At 44.0% G+C, this 18,334-nt stretch overlaps 1 protein-coding gene across 2 annotated transcripts in view; it reads right to left on the bottom strand.

Annotated features, from left to right (window-relative positions):
* Window positions 1-18,334, bottom strand: part of ADAMTS17 (ADAM metallopeptidase with thrombospondin type 1 motif 17) — a 367,322-nt gene that overhangs the window by 294,437 nt on the left and 54,551 nt on the right. For both annotated transcript variants that reach the window (XM_033188835.1, XM_033188836.1), the window contains exon 4: window positions 13,118-13,290. In XM_033188835.1, coding sequence (XP_033044726.1) covers window positions 13,118-13,290 — 173 coding nt within the window. The remainder of the gene's footprint in view (window positions 1-13,117; window positions 13,291-18,334) is intronic.

Genomic DNA, 18,334 nt, shown 5'->3' with positions numbered 1-18,334 from the left:
CCTGTTGTGCTATCAAATACTACATCTTATCCATTTTTCTAACTATTTTATTGTTGCCATCTTTATATCCACATGTACCCAGTGTTTAGCTCCCATTTATGAGTGCAAATATGCAGCATTTGGTTTTCCGATCCCACACTAATTCACTTAGGATAATGGCCTTTAGCTGTATCCATGTTGCTGCAAAGGACATGAGTTTGTTCTTTTTTATGGCTGTGTAGTATTCTATGGTATATATGTACCACATTTTCTTTACCTAGTTTACCATCGATGGGCATTTAGGTTGATTCCATGTCTTTGCTATTGTGAATAGTGCCATAATGAACATATGCATGCATGTGTTTTTATGGTAGAATGATTTATATGCCTTTGGGTATATCCTCAGTAATGGGATTGCTGGGTCAAATGGTAGTTCTGTCTTCAGTTCTCTGAGAAATCTCCAAACTGTTTTGCACAGTGACGTAACTAATTTACCTTCTCACCAACAGTGTATAAGCATTTTTCTCTGTACCTTGCCAGCATCTGTTATTTTTCTGACTTTTTAATAATGACCATTCTCACTGGTGTGAGATGGTATCTTGTAGTATTGATTTGCATTGCCCTGACGATTGGTGATGTGGAGCATCTTTCACATGTTTGTTGGCCATGTGTATGTCTTCTTTTGAGAAGTGTCAGTTCATGTTTTTTGCACACTTTTTAATGGGGTTGCTTTTACACTGTTTAAATTCCTTATAGATTCTGGATGTTAGATCTTTGTCAGGTAGTTTGCAAATATTTTCTCCCAACCTGTAGGTTGTATTCTTTTTGAACTACCAACATCATTTTCACAGAATTAGAAAAAACTAAACTTCATGTAGAAACAGAAAAGGGGCAGAACAGCCAAAGCAGTCCTAACCAAAAAGAATAAAGCCACAAGCATCACATTACCTGACTTCAAACTATATTAGAAGGTTACAGTAATCAAAAAACATGGCACTTGTACAAAAGCAGACACATAGACCAATGGAACAGAAAAGGAACCCAGAAATAATGCCACATACCTACAACCATCTAATCTTTGACAAAGTTAAGAACAATAAGCAATCGGGAAAAGACTCCCCACTCGGCCGGGCGCGGTGGCTCAAGCCTGTAATCCCAGCACTTTGGGAGGCCGAGACGGGCGGATCACAAGGTCAGGAGATCGAGACCATCCTGGCTAACACGGTGAAACCCCGTCTCTACTAGAAAATACAAAAAAAAAAAAAAAAAACTAGCCGGGCGAGGTGGCGGGCGCCTGTGGTCCCAGCTACTCGGGAGGCTGAGGCAGGAGAATGGTGTGAACCCGGGAAGGCGGAGCTTGCAGTGAGCCGAGATAGAGCCACTGCACTCCAGCCTGGGCGACAGAGCGAGACTCCGTCTCAAAAAAAAAAAAAAAAAAAAAAAAAAAAAGACTCCCCACTCAATAAATGGTGCTGGGATAGCTAGCTAGTTATATACAGAAGAATGAAACTGGACTTCTATTTTTCACCATATACAAAAATTAACTCAAGATGGATTAAAGATTAAATGCGAGTCCTCAAACTATAACAAGCTTAGAAGAAAACATAGGAAATACTCTTCTGGACAGCGGCCTTGGTAAAGACTTCATGACTAAGTCCTAAAAGCAATTGTAACAAAAACAAAAATTGACAAGTGAGATCTATTAAACTAAAGAGCTTCTGCGCGGCTAAAGAAACTATCCATTCATTTCTTTATGTACCCAGGAGTGGAGGTGTTGGGTCATATGTCATATGAGTAAGCTTCTTTTATACTCTAGACTTTATGGTAACTAGACACATTGCTGGGATTTTGATTGATTGACTGATTTTTAATTTTTACTTTTTAGGGGCCAAACAGAAACTACTGCTGTATTCATTGAGGAAAACTACTCCCAGGAGGTGAGCTCTAGAGAATGGCAGGGACCCTCTTCCCACCACTGAAACCTCAGTGGATGGAGACTCACTCTGCCAGCCCTAGCAGCCCCAGAGCAGTCCTGTTCCCTGGATTCCCTTCAGGGCTCTGAATCCTGGAGGAGGGACAGCAGGCAGTCAGGAAATGTTCTCGGGACAGAGAAGCAGCAGCAGGAATGCAGCCTGAGAGGTCAAGCCTGCATGACCAGCCCTCACTCCTCACCTGACCTTAGCCTCAATCTCTCCTGCTGCCTGGCTTCCCAAGTTCCCTCCAAACTTTCCCCAAACTCTGAGCGTGGAGACTCAGTCCTCATTTGGATTCTGGATGCCTCCCTCTATACCTCCAAAACTGGGATTCCTTTTCTACTTCAGCCAGCCCAGATCCAGCTCCTGTTGCTTGTAATCAAAATCCCCAACCAATACAAGAAGGGCCAAATGCATTCCTCTAGGGTTTACAAGACTCCGTTCTTCCTTGTTCAAAAATGAGACCACTTTGCATGATGCCAGTTTTCTTTGGTACCGCTTTCATGCTTCATAAGCCCTTAAAAATGGCCAAGGTGGATCTGCTCTGACTGCAGCCATTTCTTCTGTGACTCTGGAGCTATTTCTTCAATAGTTGTGGATAAGAAGCCACTGGTAGCTGCCAAGTATTCTTTCTTGGTGCTGTTTTTCTTTTTAACCATGCATGTTTTATCTTCTCCATCTTATACCACCCTCGGTAAAAGACAAGACCTAGAGATGGCCCATAGTTCAGTAGCCTACCTCAGGGGCTGTGTAGGAAGAGTAAACGTATTATTACATTTATGCATAAACACTTTCAAACAGAGTTTAATACACCATATCCATGGGATGTGCTTGGAATACAAAAGGCTTTCCAGAAGCGAATTTGCCAAGGAATTATAAAAGTAAAGCCAGTGTTTGTTTCTGTGATGTCAGCACTGAATCCTTTGCAAAGGATGTTGTTATATGGCATCAGTCATTCATTTATGCATTCAATGACTACACAAATATTTCTGGATCATCTCCTGCATAGGTACCAGGCACTGAGTAAATGTTGATGGTGTAGACATAGTCCTACCTTGATGAGCTTACAGATACTGCAAAGGCAGACGATATGTAGGATGTTTTTAAAAATTGTGGTAAAATATGCATAACATAAAATTTTACCATTTTAAACATTTTTAAGCTTACAATTAAGTGGCATTAAATATATTCCCATTGTTATATACCATCACTACTACCTATCCCCAAAACTTTCTTCATCTTATAAAGCTGGAACTCTGTACCCATTAGACAACTCTCCATTCTTTCCTCCCCCTCAGCCATCTGGCAAGCACTATTCTACTTTCTGTCTCTGTGAATTCACTACTCCACGTAAGTGGAATCATAGTATTTGTTCTTTTGTGACTGGCTTATTTCATGTAGCATAATGTCTTCAAGGCTCATCCATGTTATAGTATGCATCAGAATTATTTTCCTTTTTAAGGCTGAATAATATTCCATTATACCTATATACTATATTTATTTACCTACTCATCCATCTGTGGACACTTTGGGTTGCTTCCACCATTTAGTTATGGTGAATAATGCTGCCATGCACATTGGTGTATAAATATCTATTCTTGTCCTTGCTTTGGGGTAAACATTTTTGGGTGTTTACTCAAAAGTGAAATTGCTGGATCATATGGTAATTGTTTTGTTGAGGAATTGTACAGTTTTCTATATATTTCCACTAATAATGTACAAACTTTCCCATTTTTCCACATCGTTGTCAACACTTCTTCTCTTCTGCTTTGTTTTGCTGTTTTATGTTTTTGTTTTGTTTTATAATAGCCATGGGAATGGATGTGAAGTGGTACTTTATTGTAGCTTTAATTTCCATTTCCCTAATGATTGATGGTAAGTATCTTTTCATGTACTTATTGGTCATTTGTACATCTTCTTTGTAAAAATGTCTACTCAAGTCCTTTGTCATTTTTTAAATTAAATTGCTTTTTTTTTTCCTTCCTGGGTTTTAGAAGCTTTCTATATATGCTGGATATAATAAAATACTTGATCTGCAAATATTTTCTCCTATTCTGTGGGTTGCCATTTTACTTTGTGAATAGCATCCTTTGAAGCACAAGAGTTTTTAATTTTGATGAATTCCAATTTGTCTATTTTTCCTTTTGCTGCCTGTGCTTTTGGTGTTATATCCAAGAAATCACTGCCAAATGAAATCTCACAAAGCCTTTCCCATTTTTTCTTCTAAGAGTTTTACCTCTTCTATTTAGGACTTTAATCCATTTTGAGTTAATTTTTGCGTATGTTTGATAAGGATCTAACTTTGTTCTTTTGCATATAGATATCCAGTTTTCCCAGCACCAAATCTTGAAAAGACTGTCACTTCTATATTGAAGGTCTTGGCATCCTTATTAAAAATTATTTGACCATCTACACAAGTGTTAATTGCTGAGCTCTACTTCATTTTACTAGTCTTTGGGTTTGTCTTTATGTCAGTAAAGTGTTTTGATTATTATAGCTTTTGAGTAAATTCTGAAATGAGGAAGTGAGTCTTACTTTGTTCTTTTCTTCAAGATGGTTTTGGTTATTCAATGTCCTTTGAGATTTCATATGAATTTTAGAATGGATTTCTCTATCTCTGCAAAAAAGTCATCGGGATCTTGATAGAAATTGCATTGAATCTGTAAACTGCTTTGGATAGCACTGATACCTTAACAATAAGTCTTCTACTCCATGAACATGATGGCTTTCCATTTATGTCTTCTTTAATTTCCTTCACTGATGTTTTACAGCTTTCCAAGTACAACTCTTTCCCTTATATGGTTAAATCCTAAGTATTTTATTCTTTTTGATGCTACTGAAGACAGAACTGTTTTCTTAATTTCCTTTTCAGATTATCGTTAGCATATAGAAATGCAACTGATTTTTGTAGTTGGTTTAGTACATGGCTACTTTGCAGAGAATTTATTAGCATTCTCTCTGTCTCTCTCTGTATAAGATTTAGGGTTTTCTACATATAATAAATATATCATCTGTGAACAGAGATCATTTACTACTTCTTTTCTTATTTGGATGCCTTTCTTTTTCTTGTCTAACTGCTCTAGCTGGAACTTCCAGTATTATGTTGAATAGAAGTAGCAAAAGCAGGCACTCTTGCCTTGTTCCAGATTTTAGAGAAAAAGTTTTCAGTCTTTCACCACTGAGTGTAATATTAGCTGTTAGTATATCATATATGATCTTTATAATGTTGAGTAGTTTCCTTCTATTCCTAGTCTATTGAGTGCTTTTATCATGAAAGGCTGCTGAATTTTGTCAAATTATTTTCCTGTATAAATTGGGATGATCATTTTTCATTTTGTTAATGGAGTATATCACTTTTTTTTATTGGTTTGCCTGTGTTGAGCCATCCTTGCATTCCAGGAATAAATCCCACTTGATAATGATATATAATCATTTTAATATGCTATTGAATTTTGTTTCCTAGTATTTTATTCAAGACTTTTACATCAATGAATATATGGACTATTGTTTTCTTATTGATAAGGGACTGTAGTTTTGTTTCTTTTCTTTGGCTTTGTTATCAGGGAATGCCAGTCTCACAGAATGAGTTAGGAAGTGTTCTCTCCTCTTCAGCTTTTTTGGAAGAATTTCAGGAGGACTAGTGTTAGCTCTTCCTTAAATGTTTGCTATGGTTTACCAATGAAGTCATAAAGTCCAGGGCTATTCTTTATTAGGAGGTTTTTGATTACTGATTCAACTACCTTACTAATTATGACTCTTCAAATCTCCTATTTCTTTGTGATTAAGTGTTGGTAGATTTTGTATGTCTAGGAATTTGTCCACTTCATCTAGGTTATCCATTTGTTAACATGCAATGGTCCACAGTACTCTCTTACAATCCTTCTTATTTCTGTAGAATGGGTAGTAATGTCCCTGTTTTCATTTCTGTTATTAGTAATTTGAGGCTTTTTTTATCAGTCAATCTAGCTAAGGTTTGTCAATTTTCTTAATCTTTTCAAAGAACTCACACTTGGTTTCATTGGCTCTACTGTTTTTCTGTCCTTTTCTCTCTGCTTTAATCCATAGCTAAATTCAAAGCTAGCAGAAGGAACAAAATAGCTTGTTCTTCTTCTAGTTCCTTAAGTTGTAAAGTTAGATTGAGATTTTTCTTCTTTTTAAATGTAAGTGTTTACCGCTATACATGCTATACATTTCCCCCTAAGCAGTGCTTTGTCCTTGTCCCATAAGTTTTTACATGTGTTTTTGTTTTCATTTATCTCTAAGTATTTTCTAATGTCGCTTGTGATTTCTTATTTGACTCTTTGGTTATTTCATAGTACGTGGTTTAATTTCTACAAATTTATGAATTTTCCAGTTTTCCTTCTGTTACTGATTTCTAACTTCACCCCATTGTTGTCAGTGATGGTACTTTGTATAATACCAGTCTTTTCAATCTGTTGAGACTTAATTTGTGACCTAACACATGGTCTATCCTGCAGAACGTCCCATGTTCCCTTGAGGGAAAAAAAGTCTTCTATTGTTATTGGGTAGAGTGTTCCATGTATGTCTGCTAGTCCAGTTGATTTATTGGGTTAAGTCTTCTATTTCCTTTTCTTCTCTCTGGTTGTTCTATCTACTAATGAGAGTGGGGATTGAAATCTCCAACTATTATTGTATAACTGTGTATTTCTCTCAATTCTATCAATTTTATTTCACATATTTTGATGATCTGTTATCAGATGTGTAAATAACTGTTCTATCTTCTTGCTATATTGGACCTTTCATTAATACATAACATCCCCTTTGTCTCTTGTAAGCTTTTCGATTTAAAGTGTCTTTTGTCTGATGTTAATATAGCTACTCCTGCCCTCTTTTGGTTACAATTAGCATGGAATTTCTTTTTCTATCCTTTCACTTTCAACCTCTGTGTCTCATCTAAAGTAAGTCTCTTGTAGACCACATATAGTTGGATCTACATTTTTAAAAAATTCATTCTGCCATCAATTTCTGTCTTTGATTGAAGTTTAATTAATTTACACTTCAAGTAATTACTTATAAGGAGGAACTTACTTCTGCATTTTGTTATTTGTTTCCTATATGGCTTGTAATAGCTTTGGTTGCTCATTTCCTGCATTACTGACTTCTTTTGTGTTTAGCTGATTTGATTTTCTTTCTTTTACATATATACATGTGTGTGTATATATGTATATATATGTGTATATATATATACACACACACGTAGTGAAACTTTTAATTCCCTTTTCATTTTCTTTTGTGTATATTCTCCACTTATTTTCTTTGGGGTTACTATGGAGATTATATTTAATTAGGATTAAAGTTATAACACTCTAATCTGACTTTACACCAGCTTAACTTCAATGGCATTAAAAACCTCTGCAGCAGAATGGTTTTTTTTTTTAAAGCAAATAAATATGGAATTGTAACTTCAGATAAGGACTACCTAGTAAAGAGCAGACTTTTATGATGAGGAAAACAGGGTGGGCCTCATCAGAGGGATCAGCAAAAAGGGTCCCTCTGAGGGGATATTTGCACAGAGTCCTAAAAGGCAGAGGAACTCGTTCTTCAAGACACATAAGCAGAGCATTCCCGACAAAGACAGTAAGTCAAGTTCGGGCTGCCTGGTGAAAGTCAGTGCTGAGATGGCAAAAAGAATGGCAAAGCAGATGGGCCCCGGCCACACAGGCTGAAGGGCCACATGCAAGGCAGCCAGTGGGGGGCCTTCCCTATCCAAGGCAGGGGGAAGCCATGGAGGGGCTCAATGCTGCCTAGTGACAAAGTTCCAATTCTGTCGGAAGAGGACCTTGCTGGTTATTCTGTAGCAAGGATTCAAGGGGGGAAAAAATGGAAGTGAGGAGCCTGGCAAGGAAGCTATAGCAGCTGTCAAGGCCAGAAATAATGGTAGTCAGTCCAGGGTGGAGATGGAAAGAAAGGATGGGTTCCAGACATGATTGTCACCTTCAAAAAGGTAACATGAGGTTCCTCAGTCCTGGGCTGGAGTCCCTGCCCTACTGTGTACTCACAGGCTCTGCATCCTGGCTGTGTCACGTCCCAAGCCTCGATTTCCTTCTCTGTAAAATGGGAATGACAAAACCCACCAAGTATGAGAAGGCAGTAACATAGAGGCACTTACCTGCTGTCTGGGACAGCTGGTGCCTCATAAGCATTCACATCTTCCCTTGGGGCCAGTGGTTGATGCTAATCGAATACATCAAAACCGTGACATGCTGTGAAAACCTGGAGCCAACACCTGATGCCAAATTCTCCCAGCTTTGGCCACGTTATCAGCTCTCTGAGGCACTGTTAGCCCCCAGTCTGCCTTGGGGACAGGGTCCTGTCTGGGTTCTGCCTTGGCAGTCAGGTCAGCATACATGGGCGAGCCAGGCCTCTGACCACAGAGACCTAAGTGGGAGGGTGGGAGGCAGTGGGTGCCTGGCCATCAGCACGAATCATGCTATTTCCCACAACTCAGAGAGAAATGTGTTGGAATGAAGGTGGCAACCAACTCTAGCAGGTTTCCTTCCAAATCTGGAGGGGTTAAGGAGACAGGGCCACTCCCATCCCACAGCCCTACAGAAAACATGCTCTGGAGGGAAGCAGATGGGCTTGCTGGCATCACGTTCTGCTCTCTGTTCCGGGGGCTTGTCTAATGACAGGCCTTCTGGCCCAGCCACAATCCTTTCCCTTCCTCCCGGCTTAAAGGTTATCTCACTTGCTAACAGAAAGCCCTTTTCTAAAACAGCCACAGGCAGGAGAGTTCTTTGGATTTCCTAAACTAGGATTTGAAGAATTGAGAAAGGGAGGTGCTGGTGGAGGCAGTCTTGTTTAAACAAGGTGTCATGTCTAAACGGAACTTGTTTTTCAATTTACTGAATGGTGGTCCAGGGCTAGAGCGGCAAGAAAGGGCTGCTGCGGCGTAAGCCCACCTGGGCGAGGGGGCTGATGACTCTGCTTCCATTTGCCTTCTGGCTTGGATCAAAAGGGCCCGGAAACCCCAAGTATAGATGACAGAAGGGCTCAGACTCATCACACGCAGCCCTTCTCACAGCGGGATCACCTTTATTAGGCAGGCCTCCTCAGGAAACATCTCAATCCAAACTTCACATATTGGCCCCAGGTCTACCCTCAGCCCCGGGCTCTTGAGCCTCTAGCGTCTTAGTACAAGCCCCTGAAGAGGGGTGAAGGGTGTTCAATCAAAGGCAAGAAACAGAGCCCTTCAGTCTTTACGGCCCATGAGGGGTGCGGGGTGGGAAGGCCTGTCTTCATGTACCAACCCCATTCCCTTCCCACTCCCTGCCTGGGATCAAACAACCACCCCTGCCTGGATGATAAACTTTGAAAGCAAATATCAAAGTAGAAGCTCTGCCTTATTACTACCTTAGCTGTTGTAATGAATGTTTATTCCTTGCACTTGTGCCCTGGATAATTTTTAAAAAGAGAGAGAAAAAATAATCCGTAGATGAAAGCGTCTGGTGCAGAGCCAAGCCCCTCCAGCCCTCATCGCAGGCATGCTCCAGGCAGACTGGAGCAATGCAGCCCATCATTAACCGGCCACCGGGGAGACCTGGGTTTGTGCACATGAGGAACATGGAACTATTTCTCAGAAATGAGCACCATCAAAAGTTAACACAGAACTATTTCTCAGAGCTGAGCAACATCAAAAGTTAACCTAAGCAATTCCATTTCCAGGTGTATGCCCGAAAGAATTGAAAGCAGGGACTTGAACAGAGATTTGCACACCCATGTTCATAGCAGCATTATTCACAATAGCAAAAGGTGGAAACAACCCAGGCATACAGTGATGGATGAATGGATAAGAAAAATGTGGTGCACGTACGTGCAAAGGGATACTATTCATCCTGAAAAAGGAAAGCCATCCTGACACACGCCACAACATGGATGAACTTTGTGGACATTATGCTGAGTGAAATAAGCCATTTGTTCACAAGAGGATAAATACTGCATGATTCCACTTATACAAGGTATCGAGAGTCATCAGATTCATACAGACAGAAAGTAGAATGGAGGTTGGCAGGGGCTGGGGGAGATAGTGTTTAATGGGTAGGAAGTTTCCGTCTTGGGGACAGTGAAAAAGTCCTGGAGGTGGATGGTGGTAGTGGTCGCACAACAAGGTGAATGTGCTTTAGGCCACTGAGGTGGTACACATAAAAATGGTTCAGATGGTGAATTCTGTATTACATATACATTTTACCACAATAAAAAATTAGAAAAAGAAATTCGCCAAAAATTTTTTTTAAGTTAATGGAACTTCCAGAGTTGATGACTTTGAAGGAGGGGTGGGAGCAGCATGGCACCCTCACATGCCCACCGAGGCCACGTTGGAAAGCAGATCCCTGGCCCAGGGTCCCGGGGGCCTCCTTGGCAAGTGTGCCTTGCAGAAGAGCCTGGCACGTGAGGAAACATGTGGGTTCAGTGGCTCAGCATGAGGCCTCTACTCTCTGAGTGCTGCCAAAGCAGCCTCCCTCCAGAGCACAGCAGGGGTGAGGGGCGTGGAGGAGATAGAGGGAATTTCCTACAGATAGAGACACGTCCCGAAAGCAGTCCTGGAAAGTCTTCAACAAAACGGAGGACAAAGTACCAGAGATTTGTCCTCCTGACAAGCAGGATTGCTGTGGGGGTTCCCACACCCACTGGGCCCAGAATTGGGGTCCTCAACATTGATTTCCCTGTGCGGCTGGTTAGGGGAAAGAAAGGCTTGACATGGTCGTCATAGCTCTGCCAGTGACTTCCCGTGTGACTCTGGCAATGTCCCTGAGTCTCCCCATTCCGGGGCCTCCTTCAGTCTCTGGGAAACAAGCTGTGGGATCCCATCCCCACAAGGGGAGAATCAGTCCTAGTATCCTTTGTCCAGGCCACCACATGCCACCAGGCCTCCCAGACACCAGAGCCCCAGCTACACAACTACCAGAGCTGAGATGCCAGCGGCAATGGTGCATTGGAGGGTTCATCCAGCTTTTGTGTTCTTTCCCATTCACAGCCCTGCCTCAGTACCTCTAAAACCCCAGACGTCCTTCTCAGCAACATAACATCCACACATGGGCAAAGAGCCGCCTGCAGACCCTGTCCAGCCATGAGGACCACCACTCTCTGCTATCCTCCCAGCACTCTTAGCCCCTCCCTTACACATCATGTCAGAGCCAACTTCCTCCCTAGCACTTTCCCCTGAGCTCCAGAGCTCATCACACCAAGCAAACAAGGGTACCTATGGCCTGGGCAGCCCAGGCTCTGCACCTTCCCTAGACCTCAAGACCTTGGCTGCGGCTGGCCCAAAGGCCCTGCAGATTCCAGGGATAGGCATGTCATTTCCCTACCCCACAACACAGCCCACGGCTGCTGTGTCCCCACTGAAAACTCAGGCCCTGGGTCATTCCCCATGGCACCCATATCGTTTAACCTTGCCCTGTCCTCTCACGTCACTCCCTTCCATAAGCAGCCTGACCATTTGTGGCCAGGCACCGCGTACTCACTGTGGCCGGAGCTAAATCCCTGACCTGCTGATAAGAAGCAGGCTGACAGAGGTTCTTCTAGGTTATGAGTGGCTGGGCAGGAGGCTGGCCCAGGCCTGAGGCTAAACCTCATACTCAGAACCTTCATATCCCTTTCCCTCTACAAAGTTCCCCTTAACCCAGATTCCACCCTACTAGGCTTCTCTCTTCTCTACTTTAGCCAAGATCAGCAACTTGGCTGTTTCTACAGCTGAGTTGTAGCTGTTTCTACTTCTCACTTCCCATTCACTTTTCAGTTTGTCCTCATTAAGCATCTAACGACAACACTCCCTAATGCCATTCCATCTGGCATTGTTAACCAGTCTCCTCTCGCACCTGTTACCCCTTCTTCAGGACAACCTCCTCCCAGTCGCTGCCCCATCCCCCCAGGGCTGGTGCTCCATGGGCTGTCTTTGGACAGCTTCTCTACTCACTGATACATTTCAGCCAGGCAGTGCTGCTCACTCTCCTACTTCAGCTGCCAGCTATAGGCTGAAAAGCCCAGGTCCCTCTTTCTCACCAAGACCTCTGTCCTGATTTCCACCTTGAATTCAGTTTGTCCAGAATGGAAACTCTTTGCTGTGGCCCCAAACTCATTGCTCCTCCTTTTCTCAGCCAATGGCTCCACCACCCACCCCGAGGCCCGGCTTGAAGCCTGGGTGTAGTAGCCTGGATTTCTCTTGCCTCCTCTTCCTGCCTCTCTAACCCCCACATCCTGCCAGTCACCAATTCCTGAAGCTCCTTCCTCTTATGCCATCCCCTCCTCCATTCCCACTCCAATGTCTCCCACACTTGCTCCAGCGCCAATGCTCCACAACACTGCTTCCCATTCCAATCCACCCTGAACGCAGCTGCTGGGCTGTTCTTCCTAACATCAACCTCAGCACAATCCTCCCCTTCCCTTCAGTGGTCCCACTTCTCAGGGTAGAGCCCCTGCTCCTCAAGATGACTGGCCCTCCCTCCCTCACCCAGCCCTATCTACATCTCCTACATCCTTATGGCTCCCCGCTCTTGCCATGTCATATGACTTAGTCCTTAAAAACACCTGGGAAAATGAATGGATGGGTAAAGCTAGGATGCCTTTGAAGGTTCTTCAGGGTCTAACATTTGAGGAGCACGGCCTCACCACCCACCCATCCCCATCTAAAGGTTTCCCTCCCTCCCCATTTGACAAATCAGACGTAGACAGACGTGGGCATCCTGACTCCTTCCTTGGTTCCCTCAACTAGGCAACCTCTCTCCCCACTTCTCACCATACAGTAAGCTCTGTTTTCCATAGAAGTTGGAATTTGTTCCTCCTGCTAGACTATGGACTCCTTGGAGCAGGGTCTGGGATTCACATGACCTTGAATGCCCCTTGGACTGGGTCTGATGCACCACAAACCTTTTGGGAAGCCTTCTGGTAACAAGTGGCCCCATCACTGAGCAGATCTGGGGACTTCAACACCACACCAGTGTGGAGTCGAGGGCAGGTGCTCTCCCATTGGGATGTCCCCCAGTTACTTACCCTCCTCAATGCCTGGAATCACCAGGCTATGTTCCCCTATCCCCTAATCCAGTGTCTTCCTCACTTGAGGAGATGAGGACACAGCACCCACTTCCAGATCTCTCATCAAGGAGAGAACAGAGCCCCCCATGTCAGGACCCCAGCTCCGGACTCACCATGTTCATGACGGTCAGGATGAACCTCTGGGCGGCCTCGGCCCCGTGGTACTGCACCATGTCGGCGTCGGCCACCACCAGGGTCTCCACCGTGTGCTCGCTGGTGAGCCGGATAGCGTTCCTCCGCTCCCGCCAGTCCCGCGAAGGCCTGCCCCGCCTCGGCTTCTTCTTTTCTAGAAAATGATGGAGACATTTGTGCAGTCCTTGGCTTACTGACTTCCAAAACCATGCAGCGAACAGGCCTTCTGTCAAGCCTGCCCGAAAGAGTGGTCCGTCTCGACAGGCCTAGAGGGGCCCAGCGCCCAGCAACCTCCACTGTCACATGAGTGCCTCGAGTTCACTCGTGTGGGGTGGAGCTGAACCAACAAAAGGGTAAGAGCTATGAGGCCAGATGAGGGGTCCACACCCAACTGCCACCACAGCCGGGGAGGCCAATGGGGCTGAGGGGCGCAGAAGAGAAAATCCACTCCTTCAGAGGAGCATAGAGAGCCACGTAAGTATGCAAAGAGGACGAGGCCTGGACCAAGCGGGCAGGGGTCTGAAAGGCCACACCCAGGGTGGATAACTGGACCAAGGAAGCTGGGCGGAGGGGACAGGACACGGCCCTGGGGGCAGGAATCCCAATAACTCTTCTCGGACTCAGGAATCAGGAGCCATAAATGTTGGTAGGCATAAAAAACTATGCTTTTTAAAAAAATACATAATCAGAAGAAAAGTCATACGACCTACATCCAGGCTAAAATGTAAATCTTCCGTTTCCTTACAATAGGGAAGGATTAGTAGTAAATGTGTGAGTAATTCTCCACTGATTCTTTAGATAATCTATATCCCTATAAAATCTTACTCTGATAAAGAGCTATTGTTATTAAAGAGCCCACACCAACAGGTCCAAAGCTGCCATAGTCTTTGTACACAGAAACAGCTCTGACCAACACAACAGATTAATATGAACTGCATGCATTTTCAGAATCCGCATATAAACAGGATGGCTTTTCTTTCATTTGATAGTTATTTCCATGTTAGCACTAGCCTATATGGACACATGTCTGCTACACACGGTCTACATATGCACCAACTGGCTTCATAAAGTGACCCAAATCTTTCCAGGACCACAAGTGGATACAGTAGGCCCTCTTTATCTGTAGGGGCTATGTTTCAAGACCTCCAGTGGATCCCTGAAACCACAGACAGTACCCAACCCTACATCTACTAGACTATGTTACGTCCTATGCATACATACCTACGATAACGTGTCGCTTATAAATTAGGCATAGTAAGGGATTTACAATAACTAATAGAATTATAACAATACACTGTAATAAAAGTTATGTGAATGAGGTCTCTCTCTCAAAATATCTTATTGTACTATACTCACCTATTTTTAATCACTGGTTGACCGTGGGTAAATGAAACTATGGAAAGTGAAACCACAGATAAGAGGTAACTACTGTATTATGAAATAATCTGAGATATGGGTCATAAGTTACAAACAAAAATGTGCTATACAACACAATTACAATCACAAAAAAGGGCAAAAAATAGAAATATACAACTACAGATAACACCAGCAACAGTAAAAAGGTACACAGCCATTAAAATCATACTCTGAAGATGACTCAGCGATCTAGAGAGAAGCAGCTATAAATCTGCATACATAGTTAGATCACGATTTCGCAAAAATCTTACATACAAGTATCTTCAGGCCCCAAAGGAAAATAAATACTAAAACACCTAGGAAGAACCAAAATATGAATAGTGATATGTGACCTTCATTTTCCTGTTTTCCTCTGTATTTTCCAAATTTATATAATATGCAGGTATTATTGTATTTTAAAGAAATATCATTGAATTTGAGAAAAACACAAGCATCACTTTTAAACTCTAAATGATAAAACAGAAGCCCTCGAAGGAGAAAAGTATGCCATCTGATTTATCACAAAACTGCAAAATGAAGTCTTCTCAGCCTGCAGGATGGGCCTCCTCCCTCAGAGCCAGGCCCATCTCCCCTCAAGCCTTCTGGGCCTCAGTGATGGAATAAGAGAAGAGAGCATCCATTCTAAGACAAAATCAAGGTCCTAGGTAGCTCTGCCTTTGCACACTGGCAGAATGAAAGAGGCCACTGGTGGAAAATCTACTGACCTACACCCACACTCACCAGCCAGGTTATCTCTGACCTGACCAGCCTGGAATCTGTGAAGAGCCACCTTGTTTCCATTTTAAAGCTGCAGAGGTGATGGGCCACCCAAGCAGGACCTCTGTTGTAACCAATACACCCTCGTTCTCCCAGGCGATCAGTTAGGAGCCAAATGGCAGCCATGGCCCTTCTCAAAGTCAGCGTTGATAACCCGTTTCTCTGAGTCACCATCTGCAGATGCTCCCCACGTTGGCTGTTCAGTACTTGTTTTCACACCTTGTCATATATTTTTAAGTTCCAGTACACAAATAACTGCATTCCTAGCATGGCCCAAAGGACACATTAGGAATACTTCTCTAGGAGCCAGTTAGCATCAACATGTAAGAGCTGAGAGCTCTCTAAGAAAAGTAGCCCATCACTCCCAGACCAGAGGGACAGGTTGTTCCTGAACACTGAACATTTCAAAATCCTGCACTGCACTGGGTACAGTGGTTCATGCCTGTAATCCCAGCACTCTGGAAGGCCAAGGAGGGCAGATCACTTGAGGTCAGGAGTTCAAGACGGGTCTAGCCAACCTGGTGAAACCCCATCTCTACTAAAATTACAAAAATTAGCCAGGCATGGTGGTGCATGCCTGTAATTCCAGCCACTTGCAAGGCTGAGGCAGGATAATTGCTTGAACCTGGGCAGCAGAGGTTGCAGTGAGCCGAGATCACACCACTGCACTCCAGCTTGGGTGACAGAGCAAGACTCCCTCCTAAAAAAAAAAAAAAAAAAAAAAAATCCTGTACTGGGTATGTGTCTTTCAAGTTTACAAAGAAAAACTAATAAGACCTGTGCCTCCTAGGCCTTGGAGAGTTAACCTAACAGGGTGCCGTAAAGAGTGACACACTCTGAGTTAACACATGCCCAGAAGGTGCGCTGTGGTTTTCACAAGCTTCCACTAGTGACTGTCGTTCGCACCTTTCCTTTCCCCCATTCCCTGGCACACAGGTGGTGGGAAATAAATGCTCACCAAACAAATGCATGCAGTGGGTAAAGGGGTGAATAATGACGCTTGCTGAACAGCCCATGTTGCAGGGCAGGGCAGGGCTTGCCGTAATATGAGTGTTGAAATCCCTGGATTTTGGAACTGCAGACAAGACACCGGGGACTTGCATTCCTTTCCAATGCAAGTGTCCATCCTGGGGTGCTGGCACGTAAGAACAGGAGCACCAAGGGGTGGGAAGCTAGAGGGCACCTTAGCCTTCTCCTCCCTCACCGATCTCAGCCACTCCCTCAGCAGAGACCCACAGCCATCATTTCTCATGATCATTCCTTTTCCTACAGGGAGAAAAGAACCCTAACAAACTTTTACCTTTAATTCCCTAAACTGCAAAAATATGCTTGATAACGTGGCACAGATGCCAATATTCACAGATGATAGCATCTTCAAAAGTAAGAAGAAAAACACTAATTTCAGAATAACACACGTGCTGGGTTCTGACCTCACCAGAGAGGTCAAAGTGCAGGTGGGTGGGCGTGTGGTCGGCCAGGGAGTGCTCCAAGCTCTGCTCATGACCAGCCATCTCCAGCTGCTGTGGGAATGAAGGGTTGCTCTCGTCCCGCTGATGAGGACATCGCAGTCATATCAGGCCTCAAGCCTTCTCCTGTTGTCACAGACACCAGGAATCATTCTCGAAGTCAAGCCCAGCAGTTTCTTTCGCCAGCACCTTGCTGGAGTTGGTACTGACTTGGAAGATTTTCAGTCTCTGGCTTCATATTATTTTTCTTACATCTACGTTCCCTTTGCCTCAGTTATCCATTAGAAAAGAAAATTGTATGTATTTACGTAAGATACCTCAAATCCTTCTGGAACAAGATAAAGAGAAAAAGACAGAAATGTACTTTTGGAATCTTCAAATTATAATTTACTCTTCAAGTTTGGGGACTGCTACAAATGTTGAGCAAATACATAAACTGTCATTGTAGTTACTAGTTCTCCACTTTGAAAACTAATAAAAAAAAACAAAAAACAGAATAAACTATCTCAACTGTGAATTATCAAAGCTCTGTATGGAACAGATACTCCTTCAGTTTAGAAACGATACAGTATCCAGGTATTTATTAGGGAAAAACAATAGGTAGATCAAAAAATATTTGGCCTGAAAATTCAAAACCACAACCCCTCTCAGAATCCCTTTACTTCCTGCTATACAAGAAGAATCCTTGCATCTCAAATCCTACTAATGCCATTTCCAAGGAAGACCTGGGGAATGGATGAGTTGTACAGGCAAGGAGTAGTCTGCTCTTGCCACAGACCTCTGAAATCCTAGCTGCAGGAGATCCCACGACCCACATGAATGCCTGAGCTGGCAGGGAGAGCTGCTGAGAGAGGTGGCAGGCACAGGACTCCAGCCTGTGTGGAGCTCAGAAGGTTCTGTGTAGGAACAGGTACAGTGGAGCATGGCCAGGGATGCCCATCCCCCAAGTCTCACCAGGATCTTCTAGGTGGCTTTAGCCTTTGGGTGACTGCTGGACCTGCACAGACCAGGGTGATCCTGACCATAGGATGAGGACAGTCTGATCTGAGCACCACCCCCAATGTGCCAGCCTCTCCTAGGGTCCCAGCATGGTCACACCAGCTCCCAGCACTGCCTTCAATACCCAAACAGGGTGCTTCCCAGGGGGGCCCCATCATAGCTCCTTCATGGGCAGACTGCATCTAACCACTGGAGACCTCCAGCAGACCAGCCTCTACTGATGTGAAAAGCCCACAAGCAGCCTGCCCCACCGCTTTGTCAGCAAACACTCACCCACAGATCCCTCCCACTGCTTTGCTGGCACACACGTATAGGCAGACTTCACCTCCCCGAAAACACAAATGTGCATGTGCATCATACTGCCGTACCACTGATGGCAGAGCACATCCCGCCGCCCTACCCACCTCCACTGGGACTCCACTGCTGCTGAGGCACAGGCAGTCTGACATGCCACTATGGCTGCTGGCACATACGAGCAAGCACAGATCCCACTTCCACTGCTCCTATGAGGTGCTGTGGCCAGCAGCACCCCACATCGAAGTGTTGGGCCAGCAGACCGGG

The sequence above is a fragment of the Trachypithecus francoisi genome, unplaced genomic scaffold (genome assembly GCF_009764315.1).
Source record: "Trachypithecus francoisi isolate TF-2019V2 unplaced genomic scaffold, Tfra_2.0 Lachesis_group3, whole genome shotgun sequence".
In the NCBI taxonomy this organism is placed as follows: domain Eukaryota; kingdom Metazoa; phylum Chordata; class Mammalia; order Primates; family Cercopithecidae; genus Trachypithecus; species Trachypithecus francoisi.
This window is presented reverse-complemented; position numbering and strand designations above follow the sequence as displayed.